The 23,111-nt window shown below is 40.5% G+C and overlaps 1 protein-coding gene across 2 annotated transcripts in view; it reads left to right on the top strand.

Annotated features, from left to right (window-relative positions):
- The window catches only part of oxct1a (3-oxoacid CoA transferase 1a), a 44,041-nt gene extending 21,231 nt beyond the window's left edge, over positions 1-22,810 (top strand). Inside the window, exons 9-18 of one of the 2 annotated variants that reach the window (XR_011602286.1) lie at positions 97-211; positions 1,346-1,440; positions 2,094-2,142; positions 2,557-2,629; positions 3,782-3,857; positions 12,352-12,441; positions 13,319-13,399; positions 21,753-21,854; positions 21,966-22,107; positions 22,695-22,810. Coding sequence is in view for 1 of the 2 variants with exons in the window: in XM_070964154.1 (XP_070820255.1) it covers positions 97-211; positions 1,346-1,440; positions 2,094-2,142; positions 2,557-2,629; positions 3,782-3,857; positions 12,352-12,441; positions 13,319-13,399; positions 21,753-21,854; positions 21,966-22,001 (717 nt within the window). In the remaining variant the exon portion in view is untranslated. Of the gene's footprint in view, positions 1-96; positions 212-1,345; positions 1,441-2,093; positions 2,143-2,556; positions 2,630-3,781; positions 3,858-12,351; positions 12,442-13,318; positions 13,400-21,752; positions 21,855-21,965 lie in introns of both variants that reach the window. The other variant, XM_070964154.1, reaches the window with a different exon arrangement.
- Positions 22,811-23,111: the final 301 nt, after the last annotated feature.

Here is a 23,111-nt window from a genome sequence, read left to right as displayed (position 1 = left end):
ACTAGCTCTTATCCATATGTGTCCTTGTACTCGGCCAGAAATAGCCTGTCAAAATCCTGTCCCCCTTGTTCCTCATATATCTCTGTATGATTCCAGAAACGCACAGTAAAGAAAAGTGAAGAAGTGAAGCCCAAGCCAAAGAAGGACTCGGATATTGTTCGGGAAAGGATCATTCGCCGGGCTGCTCTGGAGTTTGAGGATGGGATGTATGGTATCCTTTTAAAAGAATACAAGCAGTGAGAAAATTACAAAACATGTAACTTTGTGCTCCAATTACCACGACTGAAAACAAACCAGGTGTCGGCCAGTAGCCACACTGTTCAGCATGCGTAATGAATAATTGTAGCCTTTGGATCATTTGATTGCACAGGCTTATTATACACAGAGCTTTTTTTCCCAGCATTTCACATGAAGCCAGCCTTAGTTTTTGAGTGGCTAATCTGTGATTAACCACTGATTTCTGGACTTATTCACATTCCCCTATAATTTGACATCCCTGTCAACATTGAAATTTAAAAATAATGGAAATTTTCCATCGCCCCACCCTTACCACTGTCCACATGCCCCTTACATTTAGACAAGGGTACACACAATGAATCCTAAAATCACCACAAGGCAACTATAGTTGCTTTCGTCAAAGAAAATTATGACTAAATATCGTCGTCAACGAACCTTTATCACGTGACGAAAATGAGACGAGACGCAACGTAAATGCTGGTCATGTGACGATAAATATCATTGAAGAATAAAAACGAGACTAAATGTGGTTTACAAAATAAAAACTCTGCTAAAATGTCTCTTCATTTTCGTTGACTAAAAATTTTGGTTTCGTGTATACTAATAGGTACTTTATTGACTGTGTTGAATAGAATTGCATTACTAAAAAGAGACTAAAATACAGTTTTCATTGACTAAAGCTAGACTAAAATGTCATCAGTTTTCGTCGACTAAAACTAGACAAAAATAGTCATGGATAATTCTGACTAAAATAAGACTAAAATGCTCAGACTTTTAGTCGACTGAAACTTGACTAGACTAAAAAGAGTATGAACGTGACTAAAACTAATAAAAACTAAAATGACAGCTTGACACAAAGACTAGACTAAGACTAAAATTAAAACAGGAAGCCAAAAACAACACTAAAGGCCACCACTTGCTTTTAGAACAACGGAGAAACAGTCACTGGGTTAACTAGTTACTACATTAAGGGACAAGAGTTAATAAAGGGACTACAGGTAGGTGGTCAGAAAGAGGTTATGGCTACTGGCAAGTGAGACAGTTGATAGGATTTCTGTTGTATGATTACAAATGTGGTTGTTACCATCTTTAACAAAGAGCTGATCAGCCAACCTTGGTATTGGTATCCCCATGCTGGCCAGCAACTTTATAAAACCAGATATCACCGTCCACCTCCAAAGTGAAAATGGAATTTTGGGACTGGTAAGAGAGCTTTCTTCCCCTCAGGTTTCAGTTATTTGACTCTCAACAAGCTAACGAGCAGCATATTTTCCGATGGCTGTATTAAGCAGCAGTAAACGTTTTTAAGCTGAATTGGGTGCTGAGTTTGTAGCGAGATGAGTGATTCGTGAGCCATTCATTTGTGCCGTATCATTCCTAGTTGGGGTCCTCATTTGAAATATGCTGGGTTTGTTATGTAACAAATTGTGGCAGTTTGACACCTTCTCTTCCATTTCTCTTTCTCACAATCATTATTTGCTGGCTGAGCCTTCAACAAAGGCTGCTGACGCTGCCATGGAATGACTTCCCAATCAGTTGTGTTGACAGGGGAATGTAGGCGCCTATGCTAATGTCTTATTTGTCAGAGTGTCTTTGAATTATGAGTGCCAGCTTTAAAGAAGTCCTCCTCTCCTCTCCTCTCCTCTCCTCTCCTCTCCTCTCCTCTCCTCTGTCTGAAAGGATTGCTCCCTTTGTTCAACCCAAAGAAAATCAATGTCTCATCTAATCGAAAAATGTGATCGTGCATGTCTGTCCTTTGAAAGATCATGGCTGGTCAGGCTGAGTGACATGGGAGTGTATGTGTGACTGCCTGCCTGTGTGCACATTCTTGCTTATGTGCATTTCTCTCTGCGTAGGGGCCGTACCCCACCGAGGATTCAGTGGATCCAGACCTGATCAATGCTGGTGAGGGTTGTCCAAGTCCATATGTCCCAATGATACATGTATTTTTTCTATTTATATTTTACATGAAAAAAAAAAACAAAAGCTGTGATAACATTGGTTTAACTAAGCTATAGATGGAAGAATTTTTTTTGCCTAAGAATTTCCTGAATTATACATAATAATAATAATAATAATAATAATAATAATAATACAATGGTACAATGGCATATACTTGCACATTTGTTTTCACTCATACGTTCATTCATTGTTATCTTTTTGTTTTATGTCTGTCATTTCTTTTACCTTCTTTGTGATTTTGTTTACATGTAAAGTGTGTTGCTTTTAGGTAAGTGTGCTGTTAACAGAGTTTACTGCAATGATGAGTTAATCCCAGTATTTTATTTTGCCCTAAAATCAAATATTTCAACTCTGCAGGCAAGGAGACTGTCACTGTACTGCCTGGGGCTGCCTATTTCTCCAGTGATGAGTCATTTGCCATGATCCGAGGGTAAGGCCATAACACAAATGCTTTGAAAACTTATTTGCTGATGAAAGTTATATATGCCTGACATTTCTGGATTTATATGTAGACAGCTTAGTACTTAAAGATAATTTTCATAATACCATGACTCACTTCTTCTGAACTTCCTGGTGGAGTCTATGCAAATCAAAACAACAAAAAACATCACTTTTGTAATTTACTCAGGGTGGCTCCCTTCAGTCCGTAGTTTTTCACCTGTACCATAAGCCAGCCATAACTATTAAGCAGCGTGTGTCCTCAGGACATTGCCACAATTTGTAACACTGGATATTAACAAATATCCACTGTCACCAGTACTAGACAGCAGCTTTGCCAATATTCCCAAGGTCCCTGCTTCTTATTGATTTGGCAGCTGTCTGAGATAGCCCACCCGCACTCCCTGCAGCATCAATTCTGTTTGTCCACCCAGTGGAAATCCAATAGTGCTCATAAATAGCACTGTCCAGTCACACTGGCGGGGACCAAATGGAAACACGCTGTGTGTGCACACACGTGCACGTGCGTGCATGCGTGCATTTTTGTCCAGAATCACTGAGAAAGAGTAATGCATATGGTGAACTGTGAGCCATGTTGCCTTAAATACCAAAGAAGTTATTTCTCATACTGGATTACATTTAAATTTGTGCTTCTTTATTGCAACGTTTGTTCACCTCTCAGCCTTTGTATGTGTTTGTGTGTGGCCTCATACATGCAACTGTCCTAACAATGCCCCCATCTGCTCTACAGGCATTGAAACCTCACTTTGGACTTTGAAATATCTTGGAGAAACAGGCAAAGAAATTGCTTTCTCACAACAGAGGAGCACATATAGATGGAGAGATGAAACAACTAACATATTCTGATAACACAGTATATTTATACATAATATGTGATGTGGCAACTAGAGTAGATAAGACCTTGACACAGACCCTAGAGTAAATATGCAGAATGCATATAATATTTTACACAGTAGTTCAGAGTGAGTGAACATTTGTTCTGAGAATCTGTCTTTACATCAAGGATCTAGTAGTATCAAGTATTTTTAAAGTTTTTTTTTTTGATGTGTGGACTTGTGAGTTTACAAGTTGAAGTGATTCTGAAGCTGACAGCTGTCTTCTTCTGTTGTGTCATTCTCTTCAGGGGTCACATCAACCTGACAATGCTTGGAGCCATGCAGGTGTCAAAATATGGAGACCTTGCCAACTGGATGATCCCAGTAAGTTTTTTTTTTTGATGTCACAAATCTTTTACCTTGTTCTCAAATTCATGTTTTCTGCTCTACATGCCCAGCGGTCATCACAACAACATCGGTACAATAAGCGTGCGTGCGTGCGTGCGTGCGTGCGTGCGTGTGTGTGTGTGTGTTTACACAGTCACATTGTGGGGACTGTCCTGCCTTATGGGGACAAAATGCAGGTCCCCTTAACGTAAATCATTACATTTTAGGGTGCAGACTGAGGATAGGGTTATGGGTTAGGTAAGGTTGGTTAGGCATAGGGTTAGGAATAGGCAAATAGTGGTTAGGGTTAGGGTAAGGCTCCAGGAAATGAATGTAAGTCTATGTAATGTCCCCACAAGTGATAAAAACACAACGTGTGTGTCTGTGTGTGTTTGAGTTTGTGGTATTCAGTCTCTTGTGAAGCTTGTGGTGATGTTCTGTTTGCTTGATATTTTGCTGGTATGCATATTGTGTCAAGGACACATTCAAGGACATGTTGTGTGGACATTTTTGTGCTCTGTCTTTATCTTCACAATGTCACATGTCAGAAACTCTGAATGTTTACTTGTGCTGCACCTAACAGTAATCTTCATTATTGATTGATCTGCTGATTATTTCCTCAATGAATCATTTTGTCTTTAACATGAAATCGTTAAAGCAAATCTACTCTCAAAAGTGACGTCTTCAAATTGCATATTTCATTTTGTAAATCTATCCAAAAATCAAAGATATGCAGTTTTCTAACATTTAACATGAAGTAAAGCAGGAAATCATGTGAAAATTAATTGATTATCAAAAGATTTGCTTTCTGTTTAATTGACCTAGTGGTAAATTGCTTCAGCTTTACTATAAATGACTATTAAACTTTCTCAAATACCCTGGTTGAATTTCTAACCAGGGTATTTTTTAATCATTTTTTGTGTGGTACATTATTAATCTTCGATCAGGCTGGACTTAATTGTACTCTTTTGCTTATTTTATGCTTGGTGGTTTTCAGCATTTCTCAAAAAAAGAGGAGATGTCTTAGTTGAAACAGATTCACAAAGGGTGCAGCCTTGGTGGTTGTTATTCAAGACCACGGGGATATGCTTGTCAGGGGAACGAGGGGGGGTTGTGAGTGCTACAGTATAATGGGTCGGCAGCATTATTGCCTAATGTCTCATCAGGTCAATTGGTCTTAAGACCACAGTGGCTACAGTCCTCCTCTGTGATTACTAAGGTCAAGAACCCATTAAAAGCCTGTTCACAATGTGGGAGGCCTCAGCCAGAATGCCCCCAGCACACAGCTGTTTTCTGCTTGACCGAAGTGGATATGCAAGGTTGTTTCAGCCAGTGCATCATTTCTGAGATGCATCTCATCAAAGCAGCCAAGTGGATACAGACCCTGAGTGTAGAAGATATTTACATGTAGAGAACATGAGAATAAAACATTAATATTTAAACATCTCTAAATTTTGCAACTCAGTTTGCTTTCTCTTTCCTTCCCCAGTTGTGCTCCCTTGTCCACGGTAATTGGCAGTTAACCAGTGCCTGATTAAGCACGTTATGCAGATATTAAAGGCCCGCAGTGGAGCTGTTATTCAGAAGCAGGGAGTTTATCTTGTTTGGCTGTTCCAGTGTTGTACAGGTTGAGCAGCAAAGTGCACACACGACACGCGACACAGGCACACACACCTCCGTCCTCACCTACGCTTCAGTCTCCATTGTCCCCTCTTTTGAAAGGATGGATGAAGAGAATTACATTTCCCACCGCCTGTGATAATGAAAATTATTCACGATCTAAAGATGGGTACATAGCGTGAAATTGGAAATGTTGTACGTAGGAGTCGGGGATGCAGTACTCTCAGTGTGATTATGTTGATTTTGAAGGCTTTTAATATGCAAAATGCAGATGAACATTTTCCAGTTGAGGGCTTTGAAATGCTTTTACATCTCCACTCAGCCTGAAACATCTGGAAAAACAATAGATGGAGAGAAAGGGGTAATAGAATAAAGGGTGGCATTTTGGATTTGGTGCTGTTTTTTCATCGCGCTGCTGCAGCTTTATCAAGCTGTCCTAATCGTAGGGGTCTTGCACCCAGCAGTTCCCAGGAGATGTAGACGCTGATGTTTCCCGTCATACGTTCCTCCTCACTGAATTCTAACAGTCAGCCACGCACACTTTTTAAAATGAGAATCACATTTACTGCTAATTTAGTTTTCAGGTGCTCCTTCAAATCTGCGAGGGACAAACAGATCTCGTCAAAGAAGGAGCTCTGAACATGTTCAAGTTGACTAAAGCAATAAAAATGTATCTGTTCAGCGATGTATTTTACAAAACAAAATTCCCTTTGATAGTCTCCGGCTTGAAGCGGAGAAAAGAGGCGCTACATCACACATATATTCCAAACCCCTGGAGGCTCGGCATAAGTGCAGCATTAGTGCTGCAATAGCTTGAGCTACTGACTATTAAAATGCAGTTACTGGCTCAAGTGCTCATGATAAGGCCTGATGGCAGCTTTAATGAAGGAGCTGCTTAAGAGCTTAGTGCTTTTTTTTCTTAGAATTTCACTTGCTTTCCTGCTGTATCATAAACAGAATTACCTGGAAATGGTTGCCACTTTGTCAGTTAAAGATGTTCCAACAGGTGTTTTTAAATGTTTAGTTGTTTACATATATTCAATAACCTCGTGTTCCTGACATTATTAAGTGGAATGTCATACCTAAAAGAGATATTGCGGCTCAGAAACTTTTCAGTAGTATTTAACACTTGATTTTTTTCCCTCTAATTAGATATCACTTAACATATATGTTGTATTTCTAACAATAGAGGTTTGATGTTAACTTATTTGTTATTCCTTAATGAAATTGGCATATGAGGCCTTTTGACTGCGATAATTAACCTTCCCTCATGTTTGCTACATATTGCAGACTTCTACAATACATTTGTAGTGTTCGTTTGTCTCTGGTGAAAATTTCAAGTTGAAATGAATTTAAAGATGAACGCTGGGAGTAAAGATGTTAATAGTAATGTCTAGAGATGAATTACACTGCATTCACCAGTCGTACTCTGTTCACACTTTTCCAGTTACTTTGAACACGGTGTCCATTGTCTTCCTGTCAGTCCCGTCTCTCCCTCTGATTCATGTCATTAGTTGTCTGGGTAACGAAGGCTCGTGGCGGTCGGTCGCTATGTTATTAAATAGAGAGCCATTTGTATCAGACAGCGGAGATTGTCAGAGAATTTGTGGGGGAGAGAAAGGAAACCAGTTGGTAAGTGGGAACTCTTGGATTGTGAAGGGGGTCATTTTCTGTGGTGTTTCTGCCGCTGACTGGAAAGTGAACACTTGCACAACAAGCGAGGAAATCGTATTCTGTCGTCATGGCAACACACACCACAAAAAAAATAAAAAATTCAAGCAACCCCGAAGCCTAGTAAGAGAAATACAGTGCTAGTGCTTTCCATGATGCTTTTCTCATGCATCGTCACAGCAGCATATTTTAGAAAACCGATCCCACTGTGTGTCACAGAGATGGTCTGCCTCCGACTCAACCAGTCGACCGGCAGTGGATCGGAAGGCAACAGAATTTTCAGTTTTCAGAATGAAACAGCGAGTGTTATTTGGAATTTGTGCCTCGAAATTAATCACTTATCAAAGGTACATTTTCTGTTAATTGATAAGTTGATTTTTTTTAAGCTTACTTTGAGCACATGCTTTCTGTGCAGGAAATCAAGCACTTCCATTGCTATTCCACTCTTATAAAATACATGTATATAAGCCTTATGTTAACTGTCATAGTTGTGCACCTGTTGTGGCTCACTTACAAAACCTTGTTGATTGAGTGGGACTGACAGTGTCATCGTCTCTGCTCTCACATGCTATGATGGGAGTCATCTCAGCAGAGCTTTAACATAAGAAGTCCTGTGTTATCTGGCTTCTCCACGGCTGACACTGCCTCCTGCAGTCCCCCACATTATCTGTCGCTTTAAAGCCATTATATGAATGGATGTTCCATCGCTCACATCTTCACTAACGCCTGTTTAATTAGCATATGGGTAGGCTACTGTATATGTGCCTCTGGCGAGGATTAATTTCAAGGAGAAAAAAGTTAAATGGCTGTTTTTGAAATTAAAAAAAGGAACATCTGCGGGAACGAGTACAAGGAGATTTTCTCATTACAGGCTCTGAGGTAAAGCAGTGAAATAGATAGCTACAACATTAGCATAGAAGTGTCTTTGAATTGCCATACTTAGTGTAACTGAGCATATTTTGTACATTAGAATAAATTAGTTGTTCTGTAATACTTTATGGAACAATACAAGTTCCTTTGAAACCGTTTGCATAAATGTGTCCCATTGTGTTTGAGCAATAGCTGTCACTCCATACGAGAGAGCGTATTGTCATGTCTTTATGTGTTTCTGTTATTAAAATGTATCTAGATACACACTTTCAGGTGTCCTGGTGCCCCCATGGTGCTGCTGCGATTATAGCAGGCAAATGGACGCAATCAGTGGCGAGGAAATTAAAAACCTGTGGGGCTTCAGTCAGACCAGCCAGGTTAATATCATCAAAGCTGTGTTAATTAAATGAGTAAATTACCCACGCTCTTGTTGGCGACTTCGACAGAGGACATTTCTCTCTGTGGTTATTCTTCTGACAGTTTATTCGTTCAGTGTAAGTTCCTTCTTGCAGGTTCTGCTGGTAGAAAGCCAGATACCATGACAAGCTCTGTATTCAGCAGTATCCATGAAACTTATTGGTTTAGCAAAATAGTATTCTCTTAATCTTCAATGCCTTAGTATTAATAAGAGGCAGTTAATTAAGAGTGATCCAATTTTTGGCTGCCTCAGTTCCAGGTGAGCAGCTTTACTGAAGCCTAGCAGCCAAGTCAAACAAAACAAGTCGAACCAAAAACTGAGACTTGATTGGATTGAATTGAAATCACTTAATTAGCAGGATGGAATAGGTTATTAACTTATCACATAATGCTATTTCATGAATTCGTCAGGAAGGCTACTTTTGAAATGTAACAGGTTATAGATCACTAGTTACCCTGTTAAAAATGTCAGAAGTAATGTATCTATACATCTATACAGACGAGAGGCAGCGCAAAGTCAAACAAGAATCAAACTCTCAAATTCAGATGTAACCCCTTTGTATCGCCAAAATTTTGAGTAATGTTTTTCGATTACATATTTTTTGTAGGAGGTTATAATTACATCTATTTTAGAATTTAATTACGTCTCACCATCAGATATAACCAGTTAGTCCCCAACACTGTTCGGCACACACTTGCGGATTGTGATATGTGTGAGTTTTGCTGCATGGAGATGAAAGCAGGCTCAGATAACCACATGCAAAGCTGTAAATCAGAGGCACGCAAATGCCAACCCTTTCTGCAATTTAGGTCACTGACAATACTGAGTGAGCAACAGAGGCCATACCTGTCTGTAAGTCTCCACAGCAACGTTATTTTATCATAATATTTTCCCAATAACAAGGTCAGAAGCATCAGTGAGACATTTGGCCACACACATAAAATCATGGATTGACACAAGTTGGCTATTCAGTTGCCAGAAACACAACCAATTCATTCTTATAGCAAAGGATCCTTCCAGTAGAAGTCTCACTGCCCCCACAACAAAGCAAGATCATTTTGTAATTTTACGCTTTTATTGATCATAACTTGACCAGTAATTTAAAACAGGTGTTTAATTTTTAAAACCCATGCCCCCCTTTGATTAACAGCAGGCTCGCTGGGTGGAGTACATTAGCAGGTGTCTGGCTACACAGCTGTAAATCCAGACTCCACTATCGGGTCACACGGCGTTATCCCCCTGCTGCCTCTGCACACACCACTTAGCCCATTAACATTGATCATATAAAAAAAGGACACTGTTTCCTTTTGGAGTTTCATCTAAAGAGTTATTGTGTTGAATGGCAAGGAAGGTAGTAGAGATTGTGTTTGATGGTGAAAAGTCAAAATGGATACTATTTTGATAACATAGATTATGGGGGTTTTATTTGAGGATGTCTCCTGAGCTGTTATTGTAGACCGCTTTCATTTGGTGAAGATAATAAAGTTTATGAAATTAAATGCAGCCTCTTCCATATCCTCAGTCTGTGCTTTTCGGTACTTCGCCTACCCCTCCTCCCCTCTCCCAGCCTCCTTCCGCTCTCTGTTGATATCTTTTCCACCCAGCTGGCCTCCCCGGAGGCAAACAGTATCCTTATGATGCACCACGCTTGGCATATATATCCTCTGGTTATCGAGCAGAGAGCAAAGCAGGCTCTTCACATGATTGATGAGCAAATGGGATTTTAATTCAGTTACTCAGCCGTCACCCTGTGGCCATATCTGCATGTCAGCTTTCTTTATTTGGAAGCCTTCTTTATTGGGAATAATGAGAGACCAGAGGCCGATTTTTCACCCTGCTGGCACTTCTTTTACTGCGATGATTCTTCAAGATTAATTTTATTTTTTTTTTTTAAAAGGACTTTATTTTCCTCTCTTTTTTAAAATAAAACTCACTGTGGTTTTATTCAAAATTTTGAAGAAAACATGTAGTCATTTACTCACTGAATTGTGTGTGTCTGTCTGCACAACCCTGATTCCAAAATCAGTTTCAAATTATGCATTTACAAACAAAATGTGTTTACTGACAATGGTTTTACAAAGTGTTCCTGAGCCCATGTAGTAATATTCTTTATACAATCATGTGTTCACAAAGTGGTGAACCTCACTCCATCCTTGTTTGTGATCGACTGAGCCTTTCCAGGATGCCCCTTCCATACCCAATCATGATACTATCACCTGTTACCAATGAAGCTGTTTACCTGTGGAATGTTCCAAACAGGTGTTTTTGGAGCATTCCACCACTTTCCCAGTCTGCTTTCAAGTAAGTACATGTCAAAGAGGATTGGCGACTTATCTCACTCTTTATGATTTGTATAGTGTCCCAGCTTCTGTGGAATCAGGGTTGTCATATTAGTCATATTATCTAAGCAAAGAGAAATGAGAACAGAGAAATGAACACTGGCTGTTGTATCGAGCGGAGGCCTCCTGGTTGAAGTTTGCTTCAAGGCCGGTGTTTCGCTCTTTGCTCTTTCTCGTCTCGCATTTCTTTGCAATCGTCATTCTGTTTTTCTGCCGAAATAAGAGACCGTGGTCCCTGGATATTTGTGGATGGTTGGCACTGCAGTCTATAAAAGAATCTCATATTTTTTTAACACTTTTTATTGTCTTTAGTACAATGTGATTGTTGTCTGCTGGCAACACAAGCCTTTAGCAGTTACTACTGAGACCTGGCAGTTCACCTAGTTTTACACTCAGCTATTTTCTTTAAATATGGCTGTGAAAACCATTTGTAGAAGAGGCTTCATCACAGCACCAGCATTGCTCTTGTAATGGTACTAAATTGGATGCTACATCTTAATACAGTATACTGAAGTCCTGTTGCTGCTGCATCTTTCCATGACCTTTCATACCTTTGACCATTAAATGCATTATCCGAATGCTGCCACTTGAGAGCCGTGACTTATTAGCGTGTTGCCCATACATTAAGGACATTCAACAGTAACATGTCTTTCCAGGAACAGCCTCATCGAACATGTTGCCAACATTGTTATTGGAGCAACTCTCTATCAAACTGCTTTCCTCCACAGAAATGGTCTCTATTAAAAGTTGTTTTCCCATGCAGAGGATTATGATAATGGCTACTAGGTTTGCTTACCTTCCTTCTCACACAGAATGAGGTCCACATGTATTAAACTGGAGCTGTTTATAACTGTGTGCTCCGCTCTGCATTTGCGCCTAGTTATGTCACTGCCTCCCTGTATCAATTAAGATGAAAAGTAAAATAGTTATAGTAACCTGTACAGTAGGAATAATGATCGGCAACCACTAAAATAGGACCCAGGTTGAATAAAAAAAAGAGACTCCTTTAAGATATTCTGGATATTTTGGGCGAGACGTCACTGGTGCATTTTCTAATCTTTAATTGGCAAAACTTTTTGTTGTTGTTGCCACTGTAACCTCACCACATTTTTCTAATGCTGGAGATCCATCCTAATCTCTTATTCCTGTTCTCTCACTGTGTGAAGTGTTTCAGAGTCTTAGGATTGGATAAAATTAGGCTTTACCAAGCACAGAGCATTAGACGATATCCTTGCTCTGAAGAGAGCTACAGAACAACTTTTGTAAACTTTTATGTATTATTGATGGAGGAGGAGTTGTTTTTGGAGAGCTATGTTTACTTGAATATGTGCGGTAGGAGAGGAAAACGTATTGCTGTCATTTCCTCACACCCTTTTAAGCAAATGCTTTTGTTTACTATTATTTTGCATTTACGGTCATTTATTTGTTCTACATTCAACTCTACGCTCATTTTTGAGTTAATGGCTGCTTTGGATTGCATTGTGTTATATTGTAAGGTGTTCCTGTTGTTTTGTCCACCCTTAAATGATTGGAGTAACTGAAAGCTCAATCTTTGTTTGTCTTCCATTCACAGGGTAAGATGGTGAAGGGAATGGGTGGAGCCATGGATTTGGTGGCTAGCGCTGGAACTAAGGTGGTGGTCACCATGGAGCACTCAGCTAAGGTGTGTATCCGTGTGGGAGTGTGTTTGAGTATATGCTTTCACTATGTTCTAACCAACAGTGATTTTACAAATGACCCCCAAAAGACCAATTCCTTTTCTCAGAAATTATATTTGCAATTTTTTTTTCCCATGTTGGTACCTGCACTAGCGTGCCTTGTATCTGCTTCCAACGATAATGAGTGTGAGTGTTATGACTGATTAAGGATAATTCTGTTAATGGATTGCTTAATGCCTCTTTACCAGAGAGCGTCAGCTCATCCTGATGAGGTTTTGCAGACAAAGCATCCCCTGTTTGTTCGTCTTCGGCTAATTTGAGCACTGGAATTGGACTCAGTGTTTTGGGAAGAGCTGATTAGTTCGACTGGTGCTGCAGCTAGAGATGAATAACCCCACAGGGCTTCTGACAATAGCAGTACGCAGTTCAACTCAATTGGTTTACTTTGGAAAGTGCAGACCAATATGATGCAAGGGCAACGTAACATTGTGTATTCATAGAAGCATGCTGTTTTTGCTAATGGGAGCCTGTCTGGCGCCCAGCTATAGTCCAGATGGTGCAGCAGGTGAGCATAAATTTACTGCCCTGAAGGCTGTTTTCATTCTTGATGGGGAAGGTGGGGACGTGTGATGTATGATGCGTGCTTCTCAGGCAGCGTCAGCAGCATCTGGATGTGTGCTTTTTCTTAAAGATGACTGGCAGGGAAACTGAGACACACTCACATGGAAAATGTGCTGTGTAGTCATTGGGTATAGGATGATCATACATTACCAGCTGCACCCCTGAAAATATTAAAGCACTGATAGAGGTGATTGACAGGCTCAACTGAGTGGCTGGCCTCCACTTAAGTCTTTTTTTTAACAGACTATCCTTTTCTTTCAGGGGGGAAAACACAAGATATTGGACAAATGCAGCCTGCCTTTGACAGGGAAGCAGTGTGTGGATCGAATCATCACAGAAAAGGTGTGTTTATCTGTTTGTTTATATATCGTCATAATCCTGAATTTGAATAGATGGATGGGCACATGCTTGAATGGATGGATGAGCCATTATTCATAAACGTAGGCTGGTTACTCATAGGTGCTACATAGACGACGCCACTGAGTAAGCTATGGCTGCACAGTACTCCCAGCCGGTGAAAGGCCTGGATATGAGGGACATGAGAGGATTTCGTGCAAGTAGCTTATTTAGCATTACTGTAACAGACACTTTTGGGGATGTATTTTGCATGAGTGGATAACTGTGACTTTTGAGTCAATTCACTATTTTTGTTGAAGAACAATGTTTTTGTAAAATGTAAATACACAGACAAGGACACCCAACTGATTTAAGTCTTTAAGGCATAACCAGTTGAGCCTCTGTGTACAGTGGGCTGCAGTATAGGGTCCCTTTGGGATTGTAAGATTTCCTCCTTGTCTTTTTTAATCATGTGCTAATTTTGACTGTATATGATAAATTATTGCAATACCATGCTTAATAATGGAAACACAGTCTCATTAAGCTCATCTAAAGCCAAGTCACATCCAGCTAATCACTGTGGTAGACTGATCTTACGCCTACAGTCACTGAGCCTTTGCCCTGTTGCTAACACTGCAGGTTGGTGTTCTTAGCATCTACAAATAGCTTGAGGCTTTTTTGTTCCTTTAATATTAATTTCATCCATCCATTCATCCATCCTTTTTCTATACCGCCTATAAATCACTTCCCTGAATATGTCAGCAATAAGCAAAGCACAGAGAAAATGAACACGAACAAAACCCAAGTCACACAAATAACATCTTTATCTCCCAATTACATCTCCCTCACACACATACGAAAACAATCACTGTAACTGAGAGATCGGCGTGTTGCAGCAGAGTGACGCGAGTAAATGGAAATTACATTTACTCTGTTAACACTAATTCAATCAGTTGATTTCTGAAAGGAGGCATATTGATTTTGTTATGTTTTTTTTTTTTTTAATTTTCATGGTTAGGGTTGGGTTTCCCTTTATTATGTATTGTGTTAATACTCCCATCCCTGCTTTAGGGCCACACTCGTAATGTTGATACTTGTGCAATGATTGTCGTCGTGACCGACCTGCAGCTCTACATCTTTGACTCTGGTGAAAAGCCAGACAGACCTTGTAAAACCAAATGTGCAGAAAGGTCAAACCAGTGGTGAAGAAAGTCTCCAGGTTGAAGGAGGAGGGCTTTGGTTTTGTTTTCTTATGATTCTTTGCTGTTATGCAAAGCACTTTGAGTTGCATTTTATACATTCGTTGTTTGAATGGTTAAGTTTATTTTGGGCTTGGTTTTCCCCAGAAACCCCAAATCAGCAGACAGGTTTTGAAAGGCCTGAGCCACTTCAGTTTCTGTGGTTGTGAGGATTACTGATTTTGGGCCATATAAATACAACTGGCTTGAATTAATTTGGGTGTTGGTTGAGGTCATGAAGAAGAACTTTTAGTTAGCCTCAAAGAGAATCACATGATTCAGAAAGGGGCGGCAAGGCCACACTGCTCTCAGCTCACTGGATGAGACCCTTAAATGCAACCAGCATTCCCTCTGTGGAGGAGGTGGGAGGCTTTGGGAACAGGTCATGTAGGCAGTCCAGAAGCTTCACAGTGGCAGAGATGGAAGAGATTGACCCTAGGTTTTAGATATTGCTGCATAGTCTTGATTGACATAGACTAGCAGGTGGGGTTTCTTCTTCCCATTTGAAAAAAAGATGGTCCATGGTGTGTACTTACTGGGAAATCTTACTGCTCAGTCTCCCCTGGAAAGCTTATGGAGTTTACCCTGAAGGCAAATCTCCATCGTCTTCATTTGTGTGTGAACATCTCCGTTTCTGCTCTGTTTTTGAATTTCATTAGCTGCCCATAGTTTGAGTTCTGTATGGTGAAAAACTGTGAAAGCATTTGCTAACCTATGGGATATAGCCCCCATTTGTAACAATATATTGTCCTACTTGGTAGCACAGAGTCTGAGAATGAGTCCAGCTGTGGAGGAGCATGAATAGTATATTCCTTGGGGATTGTAAATTCAGCCAAATGGGGTTTTAGTGACCAACATAAGGTAAAGCTTGTGAATGGTACTTGGAGATGAGTGGAATTTTCTTTTAAGATGGATATAAAATAAGCAGTAAGCAAAAGAACAAGGCTGGAAAAGGTGAAGAAAAATGAAGATGGAGGGTAGAGGCAGTTAGATGTAATGGAGGAAGGAGGAAATGGGAAGTGTAAGTGCTGATTGGGAAGAAAACATGTTGGGGAGGAATGAAAGAAAATGTCCACAGAGAGGTCTCGTAGAGGTTGGTGCTGATGTAGTTTTTGTGTCTTCGTGTACTCTGGTCAATTCCCTGTAAGCCTCAGCCTTTGGAGCCGCTCATTGAAAGCATGACCTGTCATGAGCAAAGTCAGACAGTGTGTCCATGGCTTTTTTTCTCCTTTCTTTTCTTTTTCCTTTGCCCCGATCTGTTCTTTTCTGCTCAGCTGGATTTTGACGTGATTGTGCAACATTTCTCAGCCGGCAGATTTCTGTCAATATTTATAAAGGTTAAAGCTCTTTCTACTGCTTTGCTAACACTGGTACCACCTTCCTCACTTAATCTCCTGCTGTTTCTCTCCCTCTCTATCCATTAGTACTCTTCTCTTTTTACATCCCCAGCTCTTATTCTTCCTCCCTCCTTATTTCCTTTCTTACCTCCACATCCGCCCTCTTCTACTTTATTCTTCTTATACCATGTTTGTTGCACTTCTGTTAAATTTGGGGAGAAAAATCTCCATTCGTTCCATCCATACCAAACAGGAAGTGTCCATCCGTAAATGTTGACACTTTGAAAACTCTCTTCCTTTGATGATGTCAGCCTCTCTTTGTAGTTTGGACAGGAAAACTGGAGCACTTCAAAAATTGTGACATATGACTGTCAGCTTGTCAGCTTCTCAGATTCTGCCAAAATACTTATATATAATACTCGTCAGCAATGTTAAGAGCCAACTTTTTCTTACCTCCAGCTCGGGCTGCGATTGCTTGTTTTGAAAATCAATACCAGACTGCACAATAAAGGTGTTGTCATGTTAACACTTTTCCTGTTTCTCTCGTCAAACTGCACAAGTCGAATATAGTGACTTGATTGAGTTTGTCAGTGCAGCAGCTCAGGAATTACTGCTTGGTTAGCTTGCAAAACTGTCAGTTAAAGTATGACAGCGCCCATATTACATATTCAGCTTTATTGAAAGACAGAATGAGGATAATGGAAGAAAACAGAAGGAAGACCAAGCAATGAGTCTCAGCTTGTTTGCTAAAGCTGCATGTCCATTGATCCTCTCTCATTAGCACATAGCGGTAGTGTGTGTGAACGGACATTAATCCACATCATTGTGTCATATTGAGATGGGTGACAAAATATCGGTTTGGGTTCATTTGAATCCACATCTGTTAGTCCAGCCTTGTGGGGACATGGTTTCAGCCCATACCGTGTTTGCTTAGCTGGTTTTTGCTCATCTCAAACACCTGTTCTATACATGTATTTCCTCAGGCCGCATTTCTTCCCTTTAACAGAGTGTTGTATAAAACTAGTGCACCCAATACAAGGGCAGCCAAAACATGGTTTAAGAACCCTCTAGACTCCAGAGTGCATGAAATGTAAATGTTATCTATGAATTTATTGGCCTGGGTTCAATAACAATATGCACACTATGATTTACCCCCCGCGTGACCCTTCCAGCACTTTTCTGTCACTGTGTGAACAATTGGACTTTATTAACTTCCTTCCTTGTGATGAGGTAGAAGAGTTAATTTATTTTTCACAGCATTTTCAGTGACAGCAGGGAGGGGTGTAAAAGAAAACAACCAAAGAAAAAGCTGCATCCAGTAATCCATTTTTTATTTATTTATTTTTTGAGTTAGTCCAAACTGGAGAGCATTATTCAAATTGTATTCAACAAGTAATGAACCTTACCTGTTGAATAATAATGACTTCGCTTGCTCAACGTAGTGCTCATCAGACATTTAGCTATTGGAAATGCACTGTTCCTTGTCATCATCTAGAGGGATGGCCAGTATTATTATCAGTGCTTGTGTGTGTGTGTGTGTGTGTGTGTGTGTGTGTGCGTGCGTGCGTGCGTGCGTGCGTGCGTGCGTGCGTGCGTGCGTGCGTGCGTGCGTGCGTGCGTGCGTGCGTGCGTGTGTGTGTCTTCATGCTTATGTGCACAAGCAAATGTATGACAGGGAGATCTGAAAGCACATTTTGGTACCCAGCTGGAGAAATTTGGGGATTAACACCCGAGCAGACTTGAAGATTAGACTGTACCATAGATTGTTTCACAACTATTTAATGATCGTTAATCCAATGTGTTTAGCTAATATACAGGTTTTTGGAGTCTTTGTTATATAATCTAACCAGTGATGCATCTGAAAGCAGAACAGTCTGCTCTGCTACTGTGTTTCTCTGTGACAATGATGACGAGACAAACACTTATCTGTGATTGTCAGTGAACACTGATGAATAAAGATTGACATTTACAAGGCTTCAAGCCTCCTTGCAGAAACATTACCAGCACATTTGTATCACATGCAATTGTTAATAATCTCACAGGATGTGGTTTTAAGGTAAAAAATTAGTAAAGATGTGGTCACCATTTAATACCACAACTTAAGACATGAAGATGTGTCGTGCAATGTTTCAGTCAAGGTTTATACAGAGGACACAATATCAACTAGGGCTTTATGTCTGGCCTGAGCTTTTTCTTCAGCAACCTGAGGTTAAATGAATAAAAAACAACCAGGCATCAGCATTACATTGAAGCTTTTTGTTCTTTCCCTGATAGGAAAATGTTTAAAATTACCTGTGCGAGAAAATTATTGTGGTAATCGCCAGAAGAAACACCTAGCAGTGCAATGAGGGACGACAAACCTGGTGACTTTAATAAGCCTGTTAATGCTTGTCCTAAATTTATTGTCTTGTTTGCAGTTGTTACATGATTAAAATCTCTGCTCCGCTCTGCTTTGTTTCCCAAATGAGAACAGAAACCAGGGCCTTCAAACATACCAAAAAAAGAAAAATATTTCCACACAGGCGTATGCACAGATGCTGACACACACACAATATATTCTCCCAAACACAGCTTCCTGCTTGGCTTGCGATGGCCAGAAGGAATGGTAGCTCAAGCGCTGTCCTAAATAATGTTGCTATGATTTGAGGCCCAGGGTGAAAGGAAACCTGTTGCCTCAGGCAGTGTTTATGCTGCATCTCTATATGCTTGGACCATTTTATACTATGTTGCCATTTCTTCTCCCTTAACCACAGTTCCCCTGTTCACAAGTTTGCTCGCTTGCAGCATTGCTGTTGAAATGATGGATTGTGGTCTTTTTCTTTCCCATCATATGTGCAGTGAGTAATTCACATCGCTTTCATGGCCTCTGGTGCTTGAGTTGCTGCCATGACAGAGGTCTGCATGCAGAGTCCTTCAATATTTTCTCCTCTCAACAGTAATTTAGGGGATTATTTAAGTAAAAATAATTGCCCATTCATTCACAAATGAAGCAGAATGACTCCCGGATTATTCAATCATCATAATGGGCTCAGAAATGTGTTACCTGTAGCATTTTCCCTGATTACAGCACTTATTATTCCAGCAACCAAATTGAAATTATTTTCTAGGTTTTTTGGGGGGTTGGGTTTTGTCCGAGCACGTCTCAGAATGTGCTTCTTTCTGTTATGCACTTGCAGAGTACTGAGTAAGCTTTTAAAGTATATAAAGTTGGAGGGTAAAATGTTTTTTTTTTACGCCCATCTCTTCGTTATATTGGCATTTTGCGAAACATTAAGTGGGCTGAGTGATGGTGATTTATTATCGTTGCATGACATTCAGCCCACTTCTTGCCAGACAACACATGGGGTAGACTAGCAGCTTCTCAATGACTAAGTTGCATCAATCTGGTTAATGATGGTTGTGACTTTGAAGACTGTGAAGAAAGGTGACTCAACAGTTTCACAACAAAAAGTCTGCTTTGCAAGTGGAGGCACAGTTTGTTTTTTCAGTCGTGAAGTGTGGATATCAGAAACTGGGTCAGTCGATAGTTAATGGCTTTAAAGGTGCAATATGTAAGAATTGGCCACCCTTCAAATTCAGACAGAGGAGAAACTGCTTTGAAACTGTTGCTAACTGTAGCTGTAGGAGCCAGAGGGAGGTTGGGCGTCAAACAGCACCCACCTCAGGAGGCCTGAGCAGGTTCAGCCCTGCGGTGCCAGGAGCCACACCTGTCAGGAAAACCACCTCTGTGTTGTTGTGCTGAGGACAGATGGATGATACAGTGACTCACTATCGCCTCTTAAAGTACAAAGTGGTATTGTGAGACATTACGTAGCACCTGCCATATCTGCACAGCATTGCACACCCATATCAACCACCTCTGACACACTTTGGCCCAGTCTTTAATTTTCCTTTATCACTCGCGACATGTGTCACGATTAGAGCTGCGTGTTAGTGTCTGTGTTATCCATAGACCCCTGTTCCTTGTGCCATTCCATCTGTCTTGCTACATTGGAGTGAGATATCTGCCTGCTGCCCTGTCACTGTGTGTGTGCGGTCTTAATGAGCTGAGAGTCCTGATGGGCTTTGCCTGGATGTGACTGTGGCTTAGCCTGTCAGTCCCTGCTGAGAAAAGCAACAGGGACCAGCTCAGCTCAGTGTGCATGGCCTGTCTTTTTTCCACTGTGTGCATAAATAGGTGGAATGATATCACTCGAGGTTCATTTTTAAAGGGTTGTTGTATAAGCTGTATCGTATGTACACCTACCTATCTGGCCATGTCAGGCCTGTGTTGAGAAGCAGCAGCCTGTTAACTGATAATATCATAAGATGCTATTTGAGATGCCGACTTTGACAGAAATCCTTGGCAATGTTAAGCTCGGCAGCTACCCAACTCATTGATTGAGAAATGGAGTTACTTGTAGTAGTTGCTTCAGAGCACCAACTGAAATCAGTTTATCAGCCCAAGCCAAAGTTAACTTTCTATACCTACAAAACAGCACTCCAAAAGACTGTCTCCATTTCTGCCCTCTACTCTCTATAGCATGTTCTGGTGTTGTGGAGAGACACAGGTCACGTTCATGCTGAAAAACCATCCCAGTCTCCAAGCAACCAGTGATGATGTGGGAAACAATGGACTCCTAACAGAAAATTATGGGATCATTATTCACTAAATTTGAGTGAATCAAAGTAAGAAGAGAAGCCAAAACAAAAAAGTCTTTGAGACGAGACGAGACTTTACACCAAACAAACTACACCACTCTAATGTTGTAAACACAGAAATGGCTCAAAGAATTATTTTTGCTCATAAAAGAAGGCTTAAAGAGCCAATAAAAGCTCTGTTTCCTGAAAGTACTCTACTAGCATCTGTGCACCAAATTGATTTTCTTTTTCTGTTGCTACTTTTCAGAGGACAGAGTATTACTTTTCAAAGAGACTGTTTTCAGCATTTGGGGTCCATTGCCATTCAATGTAAACGACATGTTTAGCAGGATTCTTCGTGGTAATTGCCAGCTTCCTCTCTCTCTCTCTCTGCCACAGGACCAATGCCTTTGCCCATATTCAGCATTTCATTACTGTGAGACATGTTGAAATCTCCAGGGACTTTATTTATGAATCGTGCACACTCACTCTGTTTTGTGCATAAACCATGTGTAAGCTCATCTGTGAGCCTGGATTTATCAGTTTTTGCTCATGCATGTGTGTATATCCAGAACAGCTCGTCACAGTGTATGTGCACAGACCCATGGTTAGTAGTGTTCTTGTAGAAGTATAAACTCAGGTAAAGAGTAAATAACCACAGAAACTCACAATGCTATTTTTAACCTCATCAGCATAATTGATAAATGATTGTCAGCTACCCAATATTTTACATTTAACTTACTTTTCTGCGATGCTTCACGGTTAAAAGCAGTGCAACAATTAAAATGTGATTGCTCACTACTCTGTAGTGGGGCAGAGTTGAGGACCCACTCTCTGAGGCCTTTCATGGATCATCAATATAATTGCAGCTATTTTGTCATCTATGGATGACACTGAAGTGGTGCTCTGGCCCCCATCTGTGACACTGATGTTTTTTGGGGAGGCTTGTCATCTCTTGTAGGTCACCTTCATAATTAAGCCCCCCACGTCCTCTCTTGTGACCATGCATCATACTATTAAGGCAATGCTCGTTCTCATCATTTTATCTTTATGTCTCATCGCCCACCCCCCTCCCTCTGTCTCTCTGAACACATCATCCTTTTTTCTTCTTTCTCTCCCTCCCTCCCTCCCTCCCTCCCTCTCTGCCCTGTTTCTGTCCACCAGGCTGTGTTTGATGTAGATAAGACAAAAGGCCTGACTCTGATCGAAGTGTGGGAGGGGCTCACTCCTGAGGATATCAAGGCATGCACTGGCACAGATTTTACCGTAAGTAACCCTAACAGTTTGGCTACCAGCGCTGTATTTCATTTTCTAACTTCAAACATCATAACCATGTGACGACTCTTTCCTCCTTTTGATCTGTCCGGTGTCTTCTAGGTGTCTCCCAACCTGAGGGCCATGCAGCAGATCTAGAGGATTTGAGGAAAAACTTTCAATGTGTGGTAAACAGCTGGTGATTTAGTAGCCTGAAACCGGTCAAATAAGCTCATGAAACACAAATGCTTGGTTCAGTTCCCAGGTAATCATCATGCAAATATCAGAAGGATTTACTCCTCACTAACATTAACTGAATGGGATTGACAGGATGAATTGTTCTTTTTTTGTGATCTAATCTGACCAATGATTAGGGAACATTCCAGTGTTTCCTATTACACCATTAAGTTATTCATTTTTACTAAAATCTATACAGCTATTGCCAAATAATACATATGAAACCTGGGAATATGCTTGATGAGTTCACAAAGACAGAATGCGACGTCATTTGTACCATGATCAAAAATACTTTGATTGTGAATCATATTTAATGTTGATCAATATGTTACTGTAATGGGATGTAACTGGCTGAAATGTAATGAGTTTAGGAAACAGGTGTGTGCTGTAGGTCAAGTGATTCATCATTCAGCACAGCAGGGAATAAATATGTAGTTGTTTAAACTTGGGCAACACCACATAACAGAAGTTGTCCTTGATTTATACATCCTGTGTGAGGTATTTTTCTGGTTTTCTCCATCTACAGAAGCTGAGATATACATGTTTGCAGTAATCACCTCGGCCTCAATGTCAAACTGATGTCTTTTTTTTTCTTTTTTCTTTTTTTCCTCTCAGCCTATATATGTCAGAGTTGGCCACAGCATACATTCAGCCAGAAAACATGAAGCCTTAACACGTTTTACCTTGCCTTTGTACAAAAAATAAAACACAACCTTGTGTGCTGAGTGGAACGAGTGGAATTTCTTTTCTCGAAATTTTGAAGAAGTATCGTAAAAACCGGCAGTAGTTGGCTCGTGTGTTCAGATTATTCAGCTCATCAAATCACACTGATTGAAAGCAAACGACTTCAGATTTGAGAGTGATGACTTATGACAATTTACAGGTTAGAGCTTTCTATATATGGATGGTGCGCTTGCATTGACATTCTTGATGTGATTTCTCCACTCGAGTAGAGAGGCGCTGCCATTACCTGAGGGCTGTTACATAACTGGAGAATTCAGCCCGTGGGCTTTTGGGTTCAGGGATCAACTG

Source organism: Chaetodon trifascialis, chromosome 6, assembly GCF_039877785.1.
Source record: "Chaetodon trifascialis isolate fChaTrf1 chromosome 6, fChaTrf1.hap1, whole genome shotgun sequence".
In the NCBI taxonomy this organism is placed as follows: domain Eukaryota; kingdom Metazoa; phylum Chordata; class Actinopteri; order Chaetodontiformes; family Chaetodontidae; genus Chaetodon; species Chaetodon trifascialis.
This window is presented reverse-complemented; position numbering and strand designations above follow the sequence as displayed.